At 60.8% G+C, this 20,594-nt stretch overlaps 1 protein-coding gene across 14 annotated transcripts in view; it reads right to left on the reverse strand.

The window, feature by feature from the left end:
* MCF2L (MCF.2 cell line derived transforming sequence like) overlaps positions 1–20,594 on the reverse strand; it is an 89,046-nt gene that overhangs the window by 22,203 nt on the left and 46,249 nt on the right. For all 14 annotated transcript variants that reach the window (XM_073212341.1, XM_073212335.1, XM_073212334.1 and 11 more), the window contains 6 exons: positions 12,642–12,732; positions 4,549–4,668; positions 2,603–2,719; positions 1,963–2,112; positions 1,001–1,125; positions 687–801 (listed from right to left, as the gene is read on the reverse strand). In XM_073212341.1, the coding sequence (XP_073068442.1) occupies positions 687–801; positions 1,001–1,125; positions 1,963–2,112; positions 2,603–2,719; positions 4,549–4,668; positions 12,642–12,732 (718 nt within the window). The remainder of the gene's footprint in view (positions 1–686; positions 802–1,000; positions 1,126–1,962; positions 2,113–2,602; positions 2,720–4,548; positions 4,669–12,641; positions 12,733–20,594) is intronic.

Here is a 20,594-nt window from a genome sequence, read left to right on the forward strand (position 1 = left end):
ATGGAGCCTCTGGAGGAGTCTGGGGAGAGGGGACACGGGATCCTGCACGCGAACCTACAGCTGCCTCTAAGTAAGAAGGCAGATTGTCCCCACAGACATAGGGACCTCAGGGCCGTCTCCACGGGCTGCCGTGGCTGCTTGTGCTGGCTCCTAGGGTCAGCCCCCTGGTCTGAGTCAGGGAGACGGGCTCACTCACTCTCCTGAGCACACTCAGTAGTGCTCAGCGAACGGTGCTGAATGAAACCCCACATTCTGCAAAGGGAGGCATCTCAGGACTCGGCGGGAACTAGAGCTGTGGGTGGTCCCCCTGACTCACCTGGCACCTGCATGCTGCCCCACAGCAGCTTATCTGCTTATCTTTGTGTGCCCAGGCGCACAGCAGGCACGTGTCAGAGGAAAGAACATACAAATGGGGATAATGCACACAAGGCTCCCTGACTAGCTCACACATAGCGCAGAAGCAAGCACAGCGGTGGGCAGCTGGCACTACCCTCTGCAGGCAGGGAGGTGCTGTCAGTCACCTATGCCAAGGCTCAGGCCAGCTGGATCTCGTAGCTCCACGTGGATCACACACACCGCATGGCCTGTGCCATGGTCCCCTGGATGCCAGCTCTTGGCTGCCCAGGCCACCCCAGAACACCAGGCACCACCCACCCACCATGCTCTCCATGCCCTGGGACACTCACCTCTCGGAAATCCTGCTCGAAGTGCCGGAGCCGCAGACACTGCTCAAGTCTCTGCTGGTGCTTCGCCCAAAACTCATCAAAGGCGGCCTCGGTTTCCTGCAGCTGCGCTAGGAGCCTGGGGAAGAGGGTGGAGCGGCCCACGGGCCCTCGTGAGCTGCCGCCTGCTGCACGCAGCAAGGCAGGGCTCGGCCTCTGTGCAGCCTTCCCAAGACCCCGGCTCCTCGTATCCCATTGGGACGAGGGGACGAGGCGCTGAGAGGCGCTGAGCTCGAGCGGGGGCCTCTGGCTCCCACCCTGCTGCCCAGGGCCCTCACCTCTGCACAGTGGCCTGGCTGTCCAGCTGCGTCTGGTTCAGGCTCTGCTCTGCGCTCTTGGCCAGGGGCCCCCTGATGGCCTCCAGGATGCTCTGCCCCTCTCCCACTGCCAGCCGCATGTCCTCCTGCAGGAAGAGCACGGCAGCTCACACCCAGGCCTGGGGCCGGGCCAGAGAGCAGCAGACTCGGGGGCATCCCCCCGTGAGGTGGGCACAGGACCAGCCACGGTGAAGTCTCCGTGCCCCTCCTCGCTGACCATGGGCTCCTGAGTTTGAAGGAGAACTCAGGGAGGTGCCCCCCGCTTGCGGCGAGGGCAGGGCTAGGGCCGCAGGTATCTTGGGGCAGTGGGAGCGGACAAGAGGGTAACAGGAAACCAGCCCTCTGTGTGCCCCCATGGCTATCATCTCCGCCAGGAGCCAAGGGCACAGGTTCTCTGGGCAGGGCAGCCCCTGAGGACCACCAGTGGCCGTGGCCATGGCGTCCAACGGCCAGGAGCACACTTTTCCCAGAGCATACCAAGCTGGACGCAACAGTGAATCCTCGCTGACGGTGGCCACCCTACTTTGACCTCTCCAAGGCAACTACCCCTACCCCTGCTATCTATGGAACCCTGGGGCAGAGGCCTGTCTGCGTTGCACTAAAGCAGAAGAAACCCCTGGGGAGAGGGCCCTGCAGGCAGGCAGCCAGGGACCCATTCAGAGGAGGTGTCCAGTGCCTTCTTATTCAGGTGCTGCAGTGGCTCCCGCCAGAGACACCACGGGGTGTCTTGCAGCCTGCATTTCAGTGTCCCTCACACTGCTTTACACGGAGGCACTGCATTTCAGTTTGCCCCCCAGAGATCTCCCAGCTCACGGGCACCCAAGGCATCTTTGAAACCACTTCCGCTATGCCCTATGGATGCCCGCCGGCTCTCTCCCCAGCGTGCTGCGTGGAGGCACGAGGCCCAGCAGCAGCGCACTGACCTTTGCTCTGTCCTTCTTCTCCGTGTGTGTGCAGAGCACCAAGCTTGTGGACTGGACGTCATTGGGCAGCTCTGTTTCAGCGAGCTCGGTCCCGAAGCACTGCAGCGCGTGAGCTGTCTGCTTGACCAAGACAGCAAAGCTCTCGATCGCCTTCGGAGGAGGGAAAGCGCCTTAAAGCTTTGCTCACACATGAGCAGACGTCCCGCCTGGAGATGGGGCATCTTCAGAGCGCAGGACAGGGCCACAGCAAGCCTGAGCTGCACGCGGAGGCTGCCCTGCCGCTGCCTTAGCCTTCAGAAACACACTGGGCACTCTCTGCAAACGCTCCCTTGCCCTGGCATCGTGCTAAGGGCAGGCCTCTCTTGTCGGGAGTGCTGCGGCCACCAGCACAAGGGCTTTTCTCTCTTTTCTGTCTTTGAGTTGGGAGAAAGCCACTCCCAAACTTATTACTCTTGTTATTTCTTTAGACAACTGAGGTCCACTTAGACCATCTCCTCATTCTTGGAAAAGAAAACTTGGTGAAGGGGAACATGTCCTTAGAAAACGCAGTGTAATGCGACACAATTCTATGGATCAGCTGGGGATTCACAGGAACCACAGCCCACGGCCAGCACCCATGGGGAGAATGGGAGGGACTCACTGTGCGGTGACACAGCCACCTGGTGTGGCAGTAATCCAGGGTCCCGCCCAGGTCCTCCGTCAGCTGGGCCTTGTCGATGTAGCCGTGTAATTCTGGCACTGAGCTCAGCATCATGACCTGGAGGAGGAAGGCCACCCGTGACCTGATGGCAGGGGCCGAGGCAGGAGGGCCCTGGACATGTCTGCAGACACTTCGATTGCCACAATGTGGGCGTGCTGGCATTGATGGGTGGGGGGTCAGGGCAGGGGCATGCCAACTCCCACCATCCACAGGAGCCCCAACCCCCAGTAATTCTGCCCAAAGTGTCAGCTTTGAGAGCCTCTGACCAAAGCATCATCATCTTCTTTTAAAAAATAGGCTGAAATGGTGATTCAAGGCAGAAAGCAGCTGGGTCTCTCTGCTCCTCTAGGGAAAGCGCCCGTGTGCTGCCCAGCAGCCCCGATTCACGACCAGTATGACCAGGACTGGCCGGTGGCAGCCTAGGGATTAAGTCCCTCTCCCTGCGGTTCCTGTTCTTCACAAACACCCGTCTAGGCTTCGTTCACGTTGAACCATGACAAGCCCACATACCCACCCAGCCATGGCCCAGAGGTCAGAGGTCAGTGCCCAGCACCGAGGCGCAACATTTTGTTAAAATGTACTTTAATAGAGGCCTCCTCAGATGAGCTTTCCATGAATCTAAAGAATCACCTGACACAGGCCAGCGACAGGAAGTCACTGGTGATGATTCTGTGAAACCCGTTTTTGAGAACCCATTGATTAGGCCCAATAGGGCCATTTTCGGGAAGGCCAGAGACACTGTTGCCAACTCTGACTCATCTCTGCAGAGATCTGTTGCTAACATGGTTTATTTGCCAACTGCGAGGAAAGGAACGGACACACCGATGTCACTGTCCCCAGGGCCGCGAGGTGGTCTGTGGATAGCCCAGGTGCTGGGCTGCGGTGCACAGACCCACACGCACAGCAGCCATTTCAGCCCCGGGGACACCAGCCCCCAGCCAGACGAGGCACATGCACACCACGGCTTCATCATTCGCCATCTCCAGGAAATCGGCTATTAAAACTGGGGGTTTTTCAGGACACATAGCCGAGGGCACGTGCACCTTCCCCAAGACTCCAAACCCGTGCTTTAGGGTTGCAGAGCATGACCGCCCACAGAGGCCCAGTGCCACCCCACACATGGGCCCCAGCCAGGCTGAGGGCCGCTGCTCTGTGCACCGAGGAACAGGCGCACGCACCCCCCCACCCCCCCGGGAGCAGCTTGCTGGCAATGTGGAGGCGTAACAAGGCACCCAGGCTGGCCTCGCATGTCCCTTCACCGGACAACAAATGAAGTCCGTCTGGGGGCACATGGCTTGGTGCCCCACCCAGCGCTGCTCAGAGCAGTGGGAAGGACAGCGGCTGGTGCCGGGCCTCTCAGAAACAGGCTTCGTCCTGGAGCACAGGTTTTACGGACCTCTACGCAGACTCTGTTTTTACAGGATGACTGGCCACGGCCAGGGAAGGCCCCTTTCCAGAGGCTGTGCCCCGGGGTGAGGACACGAGGTGGGGCTGGTCCTCTGGGCCCCGGCTGGCAGCTCAGGGGGCACTCATACCCACTTCCCTGGCCCCTGCCTTGTGCTGGGCGCTGGCAGGGCTGGGCTACTCCTCACTAGGAGGCAGGCAATGGCTCTCGGCCTACTGGGACTGTTGTTCTTCAGCCTGACCTACTGTAACAATGTTCTAGGCTCAAGCTCTGACCAAGCACATGCACTTGCACAGTGGCGCATCTAAGGCTGCGCTTTGCATGGGCTGCGTGTCAACTGTGTGTCAACCCTGCAGCTCCCGCCGGCACACAGGCGCAGCTCCGCTCAGTGGCTCAGGACTGTAGCCGTACCTTGGGCGCGTCCGTGATCACACATGCAGTCAGGCCCGTTCTGCCTGCGGAGCGGAAGCAGTGTGCTTACCGGTACCTTCATCTTAAAGTCATCTCGGTTGAACTTGAAGGCGAGGTCACAGAGAGTCCTTTGGAAAAATCCCGTTGGGCGCAGGACAAGCACGAGCTGGAGGTTTGCTGGGAAGGACGCCTGCAAGAGAGCAGAAGGGCTGTGGGGACATCCATGGGCAGCGCGGCGGCTGAGCCTGGGGTCTCTGCACGCCTGCAGCCAACAGCGCCATCCGGGCACAGGACGCAGCTTACCGGTCAGGCAGTTCCAGCACGTCACCACTGTGTTAAGATTGAGATGGTAACAGACACTGGACTCTAAGAGGCGCCACTGTTTCTTAGAAGGAAAGGGGAAAACCCTCCCTGCTTGTGCAGCTCTGCCGCGATGCTTGTGCACGTGAGTCAGACTTGTGTGCTTGTCGCGGCTGCACCAGTGTCCCAACCGCAGTGCCCCATGTGACTGCAGTGGGGACGGGGCCTTTGCAGAAGTGACCAGGTGCACCGTGCCTGGGGTCCTGATGAAAGGGGCCACGGGGACAGACATGTGGAGAAAGCCATGGGAAAGGGGAGGCAGAGAAGCTGGGGGGCCCTGGTTGCCGGTGTCACGGGGAGCTGGGGGGCTGGGCTTTGCCCTCAGAGCCGCAGAACGGAGCCAACCTGCTGACACAGGATGCTAGACTTCTGGCTGCCAGGCTGGGACAGTAAATCCCTGTTGTGTGAGCCGCCCAGTCTGTGAATTCTGTTATGATGGCCCCAGGGAACCAGGACACTTGTCAAATATAAACAGAGCCAATAGACACAGATATATATGACTTAAAAATTAAAGTAAGCTTATCCCAGGCACACACACCTCCCTGCCCCCCAACAGTGATAGGAACAGACTGTTACCAGCCCTGCTTGCAGGTGCCTGACCTCAGGCAGCTCGGTTACCTCTCTGTGCCTCAGCTTCCCCCTCTGTAAACCAGGGATAACGAAGTGCCTTCCCCACACACTCTCTTGGGGGTTAAATGACCTAATGGTGCACACAGTGTTCAGCACAGGGCTTGCAGAAGCGCCCAAAATGTGACAATGGTGCATAGCCAGGAAAAGGCTGCTCAGGTGCCAGACTATTTCCAGATGCTGAAGTCCAGGAGGCCCCATTAATAAAACGAGAAATTTTGAAGCTATTGAGTTTGATTTCTGGGTAAGCAGGCTAAATGCACCTTAAGTCTGACATACAGCGAAGCATGGCACAGCCCCGAGACCTGAGGCGGCCACGGCCGTGTGGAGCGGAAGTGGGAAGCCCACTTGCCCGGAGGTCCTGGCTGAGAGGCTGTCCCTGGTCACCCCGGCACCCCAGCTGGTCTCTGCAGGACGGTAGACGCGAGCCCACGGGGTGTGGAGGGGCGGCTCCAATCCCATGTCTGGGTGAGGCCAGGCGGTGCAGCTCGCTGGTGGGAGGGAACCTGGCCGTCTCCTCCCGACCGTGAAGACAGGCATCCCTGGGACCCCGCATCCCCAGGCACTAACAGGACTCCGGGAACACGGTTACTGACTGGGGCCTCCCTCGGGGTCACGAACACACTCAAAGTCTGCATGAGGCTGGGGACAGTGCCAGTCACGGGGCCGCGTCTTAGGCCAGCCTACGTCTCAGGAGGCGTTAGATCTTAGCAGCCTTCTTGCTGCCCATTGCAGGGGAGGGTGGTTCAGTCAGGTTTACTCTGAGCTACACCCTTGGGAGGCCAGGCCCAGCAGCCCGAAGCCCTGCAGACGGCACAGCCAGGACCCCACAGGCTGGTCAGCCAGTCCCGAGCCCTCCGAACTTCTGCCTCAGTGGGTCTCAGGGGCAGGAGCGCCCAGGAGCTGATGCCTAGGAGGGGACACGGGTACAGCGCTGCTCAGGCCCTGGCTCAGGGGAACCGCGTCCCTGCAGCTTGTCCAAATAGCTGACAGCAGGGTGCTCTGGGACTGGCCTTAGCCATCAGGCCCAGGTGTGCCCACCTCCCAGTGGCCAGGTGCGGGAGGGCGGTGTCGGCATGGGGCATAGCCCACGGCCAAAGCTGCAGTCTGCCAGGCAACCCTAGGCTGGAGACCCACCCAAGCCTAGCGACGTGCCCGTGCTCGGCCCAGGCCAGGGCTGTCCTGGCTGCCCTTTCTCTCACCTCACAGGCAGTCCTAAATTCCATCCGTCTACCCCGCAGATTTTGTCCAGAGCCTCCCCCACCCTCCGACACATACACTTTTCCTGGGCTCTCGGCCCTAGACCCCCGCCCACGGCCCTGCTATCCACCCAGTGCCACGAGCCACCGTGGCCCTTTTAAGACATGAGCCGTGTCATGACAATGAGGTGCCCCCACACCTCAAAGAAACCCAGAGCCCTGGGTACGGCCGTGGTAGCCTCCCGGGCCTCTGCCCCTTGGCCTCTGTCCTCAGGGTTCCTGCCATCCTGCCCTGCCCTAGCACCCCCACTGCCTGCTGTCCCCTGCTAAGGGTGCACTCCGTGACCCCAAGCCCGTGAACATGCCAGCAAGAGGCTCCCACCCCTGCCCAGGCGCTTCTGTCCAGACCTCACACCTGCCACAGAGCCCTCTGACCCAAGGCCACCATCCCTCACCCAAGCATGGCCCGGCTACGGCCACTTGGAACTGGCGGGACGTCCCCGCACCTGGGAGGGAAGCTCCCCGTGCTGGGGGCTCCGCCTCGGGCCCTGCACATCTCTGAGCTTCTCCCCGCTCCCCCTTGCCTGTCTGCACCAGCACCCCTGCCCCACATCTGCTGCCTCGTCCCGGTTTACAACTGCTCCCGCTCATGGAGGCTCTGCACCCCACCGGTAGCCTGGCCACGCCCTGGGCCAGCGGGAGCCCTCGATGCCCATGGCCCTGCGTGTCCTCCCGGGGCCTTGAGGGCGGCACTCACGCTCAGTGACCTTCTGTCATGGGGGTGGGGGCAGGCTGGGGCCCGTCCTGCTGCAGCCCCCAGGCACGGCCCCTGGGTCCCCACAGGTCTATGAGCTGCTGCCACAGCCCCAGAGGACAGGCCCCCTGCGTCCCCAGTGGCTGGCACCTACATGGACATGACTGCTGAGGCTCTTGTGGGGTGCCGTCTTCCTGGCCGCAGCCACCACCAGTCACCCAGGAACACCCACTGGACCCACGGCCGGGCCTCGGCAGTGCTATCTTGAGGCAGATGGGGCCCCACTCAGCCTGAGTCCTATGTCCCACCGTCCCCTTTGCTGGGAGCTCCAACCGTCAGCAGCAGCCCGGGAGGGCATGTGACACAGCACCCGGCGGTGACCACCTCCCAGCGGCGCCCACTCCTGCTGGCCTGGGCAGGGACTCACGGTCCGGCTCCTCTGAGCAGAAAGGAGACTCAGTGACACAATACCATAGGTCGCAAGCCCAAGGGCAGCTCTGGGTCGCTTGCCAGCAAGTGGACTGCAGGCCTGTCACCTCCATCTGCGATGTTGGCCACCACTATTTAAGGAAAACCTCCCTACAAAAGCCTCTTTCTGGAGGTGACTATGAGTCATCATTTCCAAATTTCAAAATAGCTTTTATCGCCCTGATTCCCTCGTCAGGGCAGGGGGGCTCTGTGAGGAGGAGAGTGGGGCCTGCAAGGTGAGCCCATGCCCTTGTCCTTCAGCCGTTCTGCTCGGTACCCCGGCAGTGGGATGCTCCCCCTGTACCCTGAGATGTGGCGCCAGCCTGGCTACGCCCACCACTGAGGGTGACATTGCCATAGGATATGGTCATTGTCCCCCTTTTCTCTGCTTTAAGTTATGGAATCTGAATTACAGAGGGTAACTGAGATCCTAGCCAAGTGAGAGGTATTGATGACGTGTACAATCACATATTTCAAGTATAAACAGCTGTAAATAAAATCTTCTCTCGGTTGGAGTCAACCGTACGTAGTGAGAGCTGGGGGGGCACAGGCACCAAACAAATCCATGGTTTTAACTGCAGGGACTGCTAGGAGGGTCTGGGATGAAGGCTCTTCCTGGTGCAGGGAAGGGGCCGGGCTCACAGGCAAACCCCCACCCCCTGCCCGACTGGGGGTGGCTTGTCCCTCCGAAGCCCAGCTTCTCGGGCAGTGCAGGGACACCTGGAAGCTTCTGCAACAGCGTCAGGGGCTGGAAGGCGCCTCCCGAGTGGGCTCAGCAAGTGCCCCTTGTGCTCAGCCAGGCCGTGCTTATTGTACAAGGTGGACATGCTCTGAGGAAGCTCAGCAGCCCAGTGGCTGGAGCTGGGCATCCCAAAGAGCTGTGGCATGTGCACCAGCCCCTCGGGCCCCTCGGTGAGGGTGCAGGGGAGACACGACCCCCTCCCAGGCACCTGTGCTCCCAACTGCACCCCAGGCCCGCTGGCCTCCCACCTTTGTTCATATGTCCCGAGAGGCCTGCTCATCACCCCCTCTATGGACAACTCCTTGCCCTCTGGCTCTTCGTTGGTGTCACCCCTGCCGGGAAGTCCTCCTGGCACTCCCACTGCTTCTTTTCACTGGGGGCTCACTGCCCTGTACTGAGATGCCTAGTAACTTGCACACAGTAGGAGTTCACCAGCATTGTGTACACAACACTATTTTGCCATGTGTAGAAAATTTACTGGATGACCTAAAAATCCGGAGTCCCTCAGAACATATTGTAACTTTTCTGCACACATAGGGGGCACTGGCTTTACACACAAAACCCACAGCTCTGCCCCTGTAGATGAAGAACGACTTTAACTGCAACGTGCTGGAGTAGCACGCTCTAGGGTATCGATTAGGCCGTACACAGGAACACGTGTACTCCGTCACAACACCCGGATGCTGACACACACACACTGCACGCAGTACAGGAGGCAGGCTTAAGACTATAAATGGAGTCCTAGGAGAGTGTACTTAGGTGTTTATAAAAGACACACCCACCCAGGGACAGTCCAGACCTTGAACCGACTGGACAAAGCCCCCGCCTTCGGACCCCGCTGTGACCGGGGCCTGTGGCGGGGAAGCCCGCACAAGCCCCGGGCGCCCCAGCTGGGCCCTGCTCACAGCACAGCAAGGCTGATGCAGGAACGCTGGACTCTGCCCCCTCACTGCCAAGCTGACGCATCCAAGACAGAAAAGGAATGCCCCAAAATAAGGAGGGCTCAGCTCAGGAGGTGGCACACGTGGTCTGGCTGAAATGAGGCCGGGACAAATGTGTTATGTAAGCTGCAAGGCTGACTCGGGCAGCCACACGCTGTGACCATAGAGCCTCCGCTGCCGGCCAGCTGCTGCGGCAGTTGTGGGCCAGGCCCGCGGAATCGTGCATGATGCAGTGCCAGCACAGGAGTGGGCATGCCCTTGGGGGTGCCGGCCCGGCTGACGCCAGGTGGCAGCCTCCCTGAAGCCCCCTGGCTCAAAGCACAGGCCCACAGGAGCTGGCGGTCTGGGTCTGTGGCCTGGGTGAGGCACCGCCCGGCTGGGGACACTCGTGCCGGCTGCCTCCCACCTCCCATCCGCACCGCAGAACCGGGGTGGAGGTGAGACCCCGCACCTGGGCTCGGAGAAGGACACATGTGCGGAGAGGCTCCGGGGCCTGGCTGGCAGTGCCCTGCCTGCTCGAGGGAGCTCTCCGCACGGTCTCAGGCCCCTGCCCTGTGTGTTCGTCTGGCATCTCTGGCCACAGCCCTTCCCTGCTGGCTGTGTGCGCCCCACTCTGCTCTTCCTGCTCATCGCCCCTTAGATCCCCAGTACCCCGTACGGTGTGCCAGACACACATTAGAGTGTCAGCACAGGTGCTGAGTACGTGCTTTGAAGTTTTGGCATTACTACGATCAATAGATTTTTACAACAAAAAGCACTGGAGTTCAAAGGCAATGTTTGGCAGTTCTGCTGGGAAATGCTGACTTCTGGGATTTCTGAACCCATACTGGGAACCCCGAGACTTATAGGAAAAAGGATAGAAAAGCCTATATTTTCATTGTGTGAGAGTCAGTGCCAACATATTAAATACAGACACCAACTTTTCAGTTATGATCTTCATGAGACAGTTTTAAAGAAGAGCCAGCATGTTCCAGAGACTCGTCTGGCCATGAACTCAGCGATAAGGAAAAGGGCGACTGCGCTGGGCAGCCCGAGAGGTTGGCGCCTGTGGGCAGGTCTGCCCCAGACCGCATCACGGAATTGGTGGGTGACCCCACAGGCCTGGCTCGGGCTTCAACAGCGAGTCGTCATTTCACAGAAGGCACTCCTGTACTTGGGAGTGCTTCCGTCTAACCAGGAGTGACTGGTGAACTCGAGGGAGCTTTATGGGGAGGCCGTCTCCCACTCCCTCCCTGGGCTGGGCACCGCCACCTGCCACCAGAGTGCAGACAGGGTTTGGCCTTGACTCGAGGGAACCGCAGCATGCAAACAAGTGATGACTGGGTCTTTCCACCAACTCCAGGCAAAGCAGGGGCCGCTCTGCAGGGAGGCCAGGGGAGGGGTGCAGAAGGGTGAGACGCGGACGGGGTTCCAGGGAGGGCGCTCCAGGGACAGGTGGGTGTGCACAGAGGCAGAGAGGCACTTTCCCCAAGGAAGAGATGGCTGGCCCCCCGGGGGATACTGTGGCCAAGAGGTGGCTGCTGTCCCAATGCCACACAGTGACAGGCCCTAGCAGTCATTTAGATCCATGATGGAGAGATGCAAAGGAACTGGTTAGATTATTCAGATTTGAAAACTGGTGTTATTAAAACAGTGTTACCCTTTTAAACAACAACTTGACTGGAGCTTCTTGTATCCAGCGAGCGTAACTTACTGATTAAGTAATGCCCATTGTGAGTCCAGTGTACACCTGGCCTGGTGATGCTCACAATTTAATTCTTATTTTAGCCTGCCATGTGATATTGTGTGTAAATTTATTTTTAAGTTTAAAATAATGAAATGGACACATTGGCTATTAACTGGCAATGGCATATCAAAAGTATTTCATAATTTTTGAGGAATTTAAACTGAAGGAAAGCTGATTACATGTCTACTTTTGAAACCTTCTAAAGTGTTTTGATTTGTTTCAGGTAAATGATGGCACAGGAGGTATGTGGCAGGTGGGGCCAGAGAAAAGGGGGTGCCTCTGGTGGCCCAGTGGGCCAGAACAGGTTTGCAGAGCGTGTGGGCTGTGACAGTGGAGCAGAAACGGAGCCTGTAGGTCGAGTGAAGTAGTGAGGCCGCCTGGGTGGGGAATCAGTTCTTCCACAGCCCCTGCCCTACAGCACAGCGGCCTCTCAGGAAACATCAACCAAAGGTGGTTTGAACACAAGACCCCCAACAAGAGGTTAGGGGAATTTCACTCCATTGGGGGTTGAATTTTAAGAGATGCTTGGGAGCAGCGGGGCCATCATGGCCAAGGACCCCAGGCACTGTCCCTCCTGGTCACCCTGCTGGTGGACAATCAGATGCTGCAGTGAGGCGAGTGTGGGCTGTACTTGGCGTGATGGTCAGTGGGGGGGGGGGGGGCTACTGATGAAAATAACACTGGAGGCTTTCTGCGGATGGGACTCTCCCTGTGAAACGGGGACTGTGGGCCGAAAACCGCCATGGCCACTGACCAGGCGGTGGCCTTGGAAGGCCGCACATATCCCCATGGACGCTGCGGCGGTGACTGACTTGCCGGCAGCCTGGGTCTCTAAATGCAGGAATGGGTCAACAGGAAGGCTGGGGATCCCGATTCAATCATGGAACGCAAGAAAGAATAGCCCACTTGGGAAGGAGAAAGTCACTTAGAAAAGCTCTTCAATACAGTTTTGAACTTGTAGCCTTAAGATTCTTGTGACACACCCACCCTCCAGCTGATCAGGGCCTTGTGTCCCATCGAAAGGTGAACACAAGGGGTCCTGAGCTCCTCACATGCTCAGTGGTCAGAAATAAACCAGTGAAACTGCTTTCAGATTTTGACAGGCACCCCAGGAGCTCCCCACCTGAGAATGACAGGCACACATGTGCCCTAGAGCCTGGGGGGTGGACCCCCCCACTGCCCCTTAGTCCTGGTTAGGCCACCGACAGCTGGGGCTGCGAGCTGGCCACACACCGTGGCTCTGTGCCCCACGCAGGCAGCCAGGTCGCCAGGAGAGAGAGGCTGCCGTCACCCCGCCCGGAGAGGAGTAGGCGTGTGCGTCACAGAGCCTGGGCACCACCACTTACCGCTATTCGCAGGATGGTCGCCTTCACCGAGGTCCATTTGTCCTGCCTTCGGTCTATGACCAGGATGAAGCCGATGCCAGCATCTTGTGAGCTGAAAGGAAGAGGGGAGTGTCTGTGATCAGCATGTGCAACAAGATGTGCTTCAGTGTGTCTCTAAGGAAACCTTGTAATAAAACGATTCCTCCTAAAATCCTTATGGCACTTCTGCACCGCAAGGTAGGACGCATGCCAAGTAAGTATCTGACAGACTGCGGCATCTCCACCAGCCTCACCAGGCAATTCCCAGGCTTGGTCTTATCTGAAGACAGACGGATATTTCCTGCGCGTTCCTTACTTCCCAGCCCAGCCCAGCCCCAACCGCCCACCTCACAGAGCAAAGGCCCAGGCAGACCCCTCCTGGAGCTCAGCCAGTCGTCTTCCTTTGCAGGTCGATCAGCTGGCTAAGCCCCCAAAGCAAGCTTTATGGCCCATACATCCTGTTGGTCCTAGCCTCCGAGGCCCCGTGCACGGCCACGCTGTGAAATCGCTCTTGAGGGCACAGCGTCGACTTGGGGAGGAGCTCTGCGGGGCGTCTGGAGGCTCCAGCGTGTGCTGGAAACGGGGGGACGCGTTCCAGCTCCTGGCAGCAGCACACGTGACAGGCCACAGTCTGCAGTGACGAGCTCCGTCCAGGCTCAGCTTCCCGCCGGAGCCCGGCTCCCGTGCAGACGCGGGGGCTGCTCTCGCGGGATAACTGCGCATCCGAGACAGCTGTGTGGTGCCAGCAGCCGCCGCCAGCCAGTCCACGTGGAAGTGAGTGGGACGGAGACGCAGAGGCTCGGGCAGAAGTCGCTGATTTTCAAGTCTCTGAACACGACCGAGGGAGCCACTTCTGGCTTCAAATGAAAATCGCAATTACATGGAACGTACACAAATTAGCCTGTGTGTGACACACTCCGCCGGCTGCAAGCATCATGTAATGAAGCCAGACTGTAACACCTGAAGTCCTCTCTGACCCTCAGGTTTAACGACAGGGACACAAAGCACAGGGGCTCTGGGTTCTGTCCTCTCTTGATAATGTCCATAAACAACAGCAAATGCACAAATACTCTCCAGGTCCCCTCACAGCAGCTTCCCTCCTGCTGGGATTGGTGCCCACGTGTGTGCAGTGTGGCAGGTTGCTCCAGGCAACTGCCCTCTCTGCAGCTTGGTTTTCTAGAGGGCTGGCCTGGCACCTCTGAAGTTTCACTGCCCGGAGTCAGGATTCTGGGCATTTGCTGCACTGCTGCCCAGCCGTGCACTCGGCACAGGCCGGCCTGGCAAGGGCCGGGCCGCCAGGTGTGGGGTCGGGGTGGCACAGAAACCCTAGCAGCTGCTGGGTTCCGTGCCACGTGGCTTGCCTCCTGGTGGCCCGAAGGAGTCTCTGCTTAAGTCTGTCGAGGCCTTGCTGCCGATGTGGGCGGCCTCCCGGTCCCCAGCCTGTCCCCATCCCCCTGGTCCCGTGCGAGGCGGGGCGCGGGGCTTCTCACGGGCTGCACGAAACCAGCCGCCAGCTCCGAACCGAGAAATGCGCTGGCCGGCGGCGCCCTCCTGTGCTCGGAAGTGGGTACTGCATGCGGCCTAGCTGCCTGGGGCGGGGCGAGGGGCTGGGAATGTGGGGTAAGCGCGGTCCTTGGGGAGCCGCAAGGTGGGGACAGTGAGCTCCGGGAACCCAGCACCCTCTGCCCAGACACGGCTCAGGGTGCAGCCGCCTAAGCCTGCCTGGCCCCGGCCCCTGACCTGATGGGCGCGGGGGTGGGCTTCAAGGTGTGTGCTTTTCTGGGCAGGAGCACCAGGCCAAGGGACCACCCTCAGACAGCCCTGCCTTGGGGCGCACCCCTCAGGGCGGGGCCTTTTCCTTCTGAGCGTGCGGCTGACCCCTGCTCAGTCCAGGCTGGAGGCTCCCGGGAGTCGGCGGGATCCAGGCTGCTTCCCGCCAAGACTGCACGCCTCCTGGGCTGCGGCCCCTCTGCGAGCCTGGGGGTGGGGCTCCCGCACCCCCTGCTGCCCGGGGGATGGCCGCGTGCTGCTCAAAGTTAGTTGGTGCTGGGGTTCAGTGGGCTGGGAAGCCACTGTTCGCCTTCCGCTGGCTGACGGGGGGCTGCTCAGGAAGACACCACGGTGAACCCCCCATTTGGAGAAACCTTGGGCTCAACTCCATCTTTCTCTTAAGTTAGGAATTGGTGATCCCACCGCTTGACAGAGCTCAGAGATGATCACTTAGCCCTCCCTCTGGAGCCCAGAGGTGGGCCTTGCCCTGGGGTCTGAGCTGGTTGGGGTCTTCTGAGAAGGCCCACCCGGTTATGCCAGTGGCTTCATCCCTCCGGTACCCAGGGGAGAGCTTTGGTCACATCAGGTCTCTGGTGGCCACGATCAGCCTGTTGCTGCAGAAACCCTGACCCAGGGGTCTGCTTGCAGAGCTCCACCCGATCCCGTCCATCTCCTGGTGCCTGGCCCAGAGTCAGCACCTGGCACCCCATGTGAGCTCAACCCGGGACGTGGGTAAAGTGCCAGCCCCCTGTGCACAGGGCATCTGTCCTTGTCTCTGTCCGGCCTGGAGAGGCAGCAAACCGCTGCCCCCTCCCAGACCCCCCTGTGCACCCAGGATGGCCCTGCATTCTGGCTCGAGTGCTGAGAACCCCCAGCTGGGGCCACCAGCCCCCCCAGCCCCGGCCAGGGCTTACTGTCTCCTATTTGTGCCCTCAGGCAACACACAGGCCCGCCCTCTCATCTTCCTTCCACCAGGAGCAGACCTGTCTCCTTAATCGTGGTTACAACCCTCCTTTAATGAAGTCAAACCACCTACTGCCTCAAGGTTGAGCACACAAGACAAAGCCAGGCCGCCTATGAAACCAGACCTCTGACCTGTGATCTGCAGCAGCCGGCCTAGAACACTGACCTGGCCCTGCCTCCGCCCCAGCCAGGCAGCCGACCTGCATGCAGAAGTCATGCCGGCCGGAAGCTGATGCTGGTTGGCCCGGAAGCCAGACCACCACCCTGCAGCCATCTGCCTGCTGGCCAGGGGTGTCCAATAACCGACAGCTTCCCCAACTATTGCCCCTAACTCAGGGCCAACCAGAGGAAGCCAAATGTGCCCCCCAACCAGCTACATGCAACACCCCTTCCTGGTTAGCTGGCCCAGCATCCGCCTGTCCGCCTCCATCAGGGCACCTGTGAGCTGACTCCTCCCCACCTGCTGAGTCTCCACCACACACAAGCGATGGTGGCCAGCACCCCACTACAGCGAGCTGAGCCGCCAGCCACCGCTGGCCTCCCGGGGGCCGACCCGGCTCATTTCCGCACCTCTGACCTAGCAGAATGGCTTTATCTGCCCTGGCCAACCTCTCACCCGGAGCAGCACCTCCGCCAGGGCACTGTCCTCACTTGGGCCCCCCGGTCAGGGGCTGCAGGGATGCACACAGTGAGGAGCCCGGCGCCCCCACCTTGGAGCTGAGAGCTCCCGAGGGCCCTGCTCCGGGCCCTGCATGTCTGCCCTCAGGGCCCCGAATAGCCACGTTGGGGCTGTGGTCCCGTGTGTCCACAGGTCACAGCAAGCCAGGGAAGCTTCCCCACAGTCTGGTTCCATGGAAAGGAGGAAGACATCGGTTTTCAGGAGCAAGAACCAGACAGGTCATGCCTCTGTCTAGGGCTCCAGCCAGCCTCACCCCCCCTCAGCCCAGGCTCAGGCCTCACAGCTGAAGGCAGCGAAGAGGCCTCTCAGGGTCTGAAAGGCTCATGGCCACTCTGCATGCCTCGCCGGGGCCAGGGATGGGTGGGGGGGAGCATTCTCAGAGCCACCTCTAGTGAGGTCCACTTAGCCCGGCCACAGGAGACAAGGCCAGTGGGGACGGCGGGGCGGTGCCTCCCACAGGAGACTGGCCAGGCTGGCATCTGTCCAGGGATGTTGGGACAGGCATCGGGAGAAGCTGGTCCATCCATTCCAGGGAGAGGAGGCCCGGCCTCCTCCCGCAGGGCCCTGGCTGAGTGGGGGGCCCTGGGGCTGGGCCACCCTCGGGGGGAGGGCAGAGCGGGGTCAGGCAGGCCCTGGTGGGGGTGGAGGCAAGAGGTGAAGCAGCTCGGTTGGACGCCGCATTGGGGGAGGATGGGTGGGTGCCTGCGGCCCCACACAGAACACGGGGGCCCAGCTCTGGGGAGCCCCCTTCCCGAGCCCCCACCTGACGGGTTCTCGGCCCCGTTCATCCCAAGTCTTGGCACCGATCTACAAAAGTTAGCAAATGTTTTAAAGACTTTCTTGTTTCCTCGTTTTCCTTTTGTGGGGGGAACGCCTCGGCAGCTCTTCTCTCTGCCCAGGTGACTGGCCTGCCCGGGCGCAGGCACCACGACCTTGATGGCGCCCCGTGAGCCTGCAGCCCTGAGCCTTGCCTTTGTCTCTCCTTGTGATTCGAACAGTCACCCCGGGACAATAGCATTTGTGAATGTGTTTGACACTGGTCAGCTTTTCATCCCAGAAATCAAACCGGCAACAAAAATACCAAATGCTTTCTGAAAACTCCCCCACGCCACATCACATCCACTCCCAAAGTCGCCCGCAGCCCGTTACAGGGCCGACGGAGGCAGAGGGCAGCACGGTCCCTTTGCACGAAGCAGTGGCCTCACCTCCCCTTCACGACCCGAAGGAGCAGTCCACTGAAAAAAATGAACAAAGGACACCGACACTCCAGCGTCCAGGGAAATCGTCGTGAAGGCACCTGGGACTAGTCTGAACTGGAGAGTGGGCAGCAGGAGCAGGGGAGCGAGGCCGGCCCGTGGCCCCGCGTCCCGTCCACGCAGGCCCACACAGCGCAGGGGGAAGTTGCAGTGTCTTCTCCGTTTTTCACAGATTGATTGATATCTGGTCTAGCTCAAACCACAGACGGGTGGATGAACAAGACCCAGTCCATCGGTACAACGGGGCATCAGTCAGCCCTTACAGGAAGGCGGTTCTGACCCAGCGTCCGGGACGCAGGCGTGGGGAGGTCGGGTCCCGGGTGCGGGTGGGTCCAGCCTGGTCCCCTGCTCTTCTCCCTGCTGGCCCCCTGCTGCCAGGTGTGCGGGGGCACCGGGAACCCTGCGCTTGCCGCTCAAAGGTCTCAGCGCTCCGGGGTTCCTGCAGCACAAACGTTGCTTTCTGTCACCTCTTTTCTCGCCACCACACCCCCGCAGCCAGCAGACCCGTCTCTCCTCCCTGTGGGGCAGAATGCCGAGGGTGGTGTCTGCCCCCTCCGCCCCAGACCCCTCCCCTCCCGCTTCTAGTACATTTACTCCAGCGAACGTTTGGTCCCCAGCCCCCACGAAGCTGTCTCCGTGGCCTGTACGCTGTGACTGCCCCGCTGCACTTCGTGCGCACGAAAGGGGCGCTTGATGGAAGCGGTGCCTGGACTAGCCACAGGTGCAGCAAGGCGCCCACCTAGGACCTTCCCACCCGGGTGGCCCGGCCTACAGGCCCTGACCCTCCCCCTCAGCTGGAAGCCTGGGGGTCCCATCTCTTACCCCTCCCACTGCCCACGACCCCTGCATGCAGGGCAGGGGCGCCTCCGCCCACCGCTCTCGCTCTGCTCTGCTCCTGCGCTCCCAGGAGACCGCCCCACAGCCTCCCTGCCTCCACCCGCAGGTCCACGGGCCTCTCCATCAGACAAGCCTGCACTGCGACCTCGGGAGACCCCAGCTCCCCGGACCACGCCGCCGCCTCCCACTTTCCCCGCCTCCAGCGCGCGCCAGTCAGCTCCCGCCCCTGCGCCCCGTTCCCAGAGGGCAGGCGCGTCCCGCCGGCTCATCCCGGCCCCGCCCACCCGCACTGGCCCCGCCCACCTGCCCGTCCTCCCCGACACACCCCCGTCTTGCCTCGCCCCATCCTGCACGCCCCAGGTGGGCAGCCCCTCCCCTTGCACGTACAACTTGCGCAACTGAGGACATGAGCAGCCTGACTTCGTCCACCTTGTTCACTGTGGGGTCCCCAGTGTCCAAAACCCAGAGTTGGAGGACACTGACCGGTTGGCCGGCCAGGGCCTCTCCCCGGCTGGCTGGGGGAGGTCACAGGGCCACTCTCCGGCCGCTGTCACTGGTCCCGGCGCTGGCCCCACCCAGGCCAGGCCAGGCGGTGAATGAGCACATTGCAAACTGCAAGAGTTGCAGGAATATGAGCAGCAAAACCCAGCCCTTAACCAAGGAGAGCTGAGGGGCACCCTGCAGAGGGGGGCCGTGCTGGCCGGCACCGCCCAACGCTGGCTGTTAGGCCCTGAGGCACTTCCAGGGACGTGCTTCCTGCTCACGCGCGCCTGACACGGCTGGGCAAGCCAGCCCATTTCAGTGCAGCGTCTCAAACTGACCAGTAACTGTTACCAGAGAAACGGCTGAGACTGGGGCTCCCGTCACTGCACTGGTAACAGGAACGCTGAAATCACGTATTTCCTTAAAGGATCAAATTAAAGCTTGGCTTGAAAACGGGAGGACTCGCCTCCAGAGAAGCCGCCGTCCCAAGAGCTGCCCACCCATCCTGCGTGCCCCTTGGAAGCGCACGCTGGCTCTCACCTTCTGCACTGCGGGAGGAGGAGGAAGGGGGGGGCACGGGGAGGGGGAGGGCCCGTCCCACGTCCCGTCCCACGTCCCGTCCCACGTCCCGTCCCACGTCCCGTCCCGAAGGCAGTCAGGTTAGGACAGAGGCACCCAGCAGCGTCCTGCGAGCGGCGGTCCCCCCAGGGGAGGCGAGGGATGGCCCCACACTGTGCGGCTTCTGCATAGTCTGTATCAATGCCTTCCCGCAGGCCCGGGCGGGCCCTCGCCCGAGGGCATGGACGCAGGGCACCCGTGCTTTACCTGCAGACACTTTCTCCCAGTTTTTAACGTGCACTAAGTTTTCTGGGAAAGCGCAGTGAGCTGATAGGGGACCGAGCTTTCCCTTTCCTTAGAACTTCACCAAAATTGATTCCCTTAAGTGCCCCTCCCGGGGTACCCGGCGACAGCAGGCGGAGGCAGGCGCCCTTGCCCCTCGACTTCCGCGCGCCCTGCCGGGGCACTGTCACGACACCTGGCTTCCTTCCTAGCGAGTCCTTCCCACTGATCGGGGCACCACAGCTGTCTGGAAATCATGGACATGCTGGGTTTATTATTTAGGAGTTTTATTTCTGTATGAAAAGGTGCTTCCGGTCTGACAGATCCATACCCGGCACCTGAACCTACCCACCGGGAAGAAGGGATGACACACCAGCGCCCGCGCACAGAGCCTCCCCAGACGTGGAGCCCATGGCCCGAAGCTCACACGCTCCGGCCAGCCTTGTGGCCACCACCACAGCAGCCAGCACCACGAGGGCGGGCAGCCAGCTGCTGGGAAGGAAAGCACGTTTCTCGCCAGTCTTGGAGACCAGGGCTTTGAAAAGGCTCTAGTCTTCCGGGGATGAGAAGCCCAAAATGCAAGAGGGAGGAGGAACACAGGCTCTCACTCTGGACGGAGGGCAGAGGCGTGCGCTGCGGTGAGAGGTCACAGAGGGGGCCCTGACCCCTTGGCAACGCAGCCACGGTGCATGCACTTCATTCATCTGCAAACAAAGTTTATTTGCCCAGCATTTATTTACCGAGGAGCCAGCCATGTGTTGCTCTCCTGGACCTGTGCTTGAGGCACACGAATCTGGCCATGGAGTGGCTAGCTTCCCTCCTCAGGGGGCAAGACAGAGGGCCTCCCGGAGGAGGTGGCCTGGAGCATGAGAGGGGCAGTCCCAAGTGACCCAGGCCAGGGACAGCAAGGGCCCCGAGGCCAGGTCTGGGGACCAGCAAGACTAGGGAGAGCGGCACCCCCAGGGTGGAAAGGGGCCCCCCACGGTCCTGCCTGCTCCAGTGGGGGAAGGCTCGCCCCTAAGCCAGGTCCGGGATGCTGGGTGTCGGTCCCTCCAGATATAAAGCAACTCCTGAAGTGTCAGAGCATCAGGAGAACCTGCCCTTCCG

The sequence above is a fragment of the Manis javanica genome, chromosome 9 (genome assembly GCF_040802235.1).
Source record: "Manis javanica isolate MJ-LG chromosome 9, MJ_LKY, whole genome shotgun sequence".
Taxonomy (NCBI): domain Eukaryota; kingdom Metazoa; phylum Chordata; class Mammalia; order Pholidota; family Manidae; genus Manis; species Manis javanica.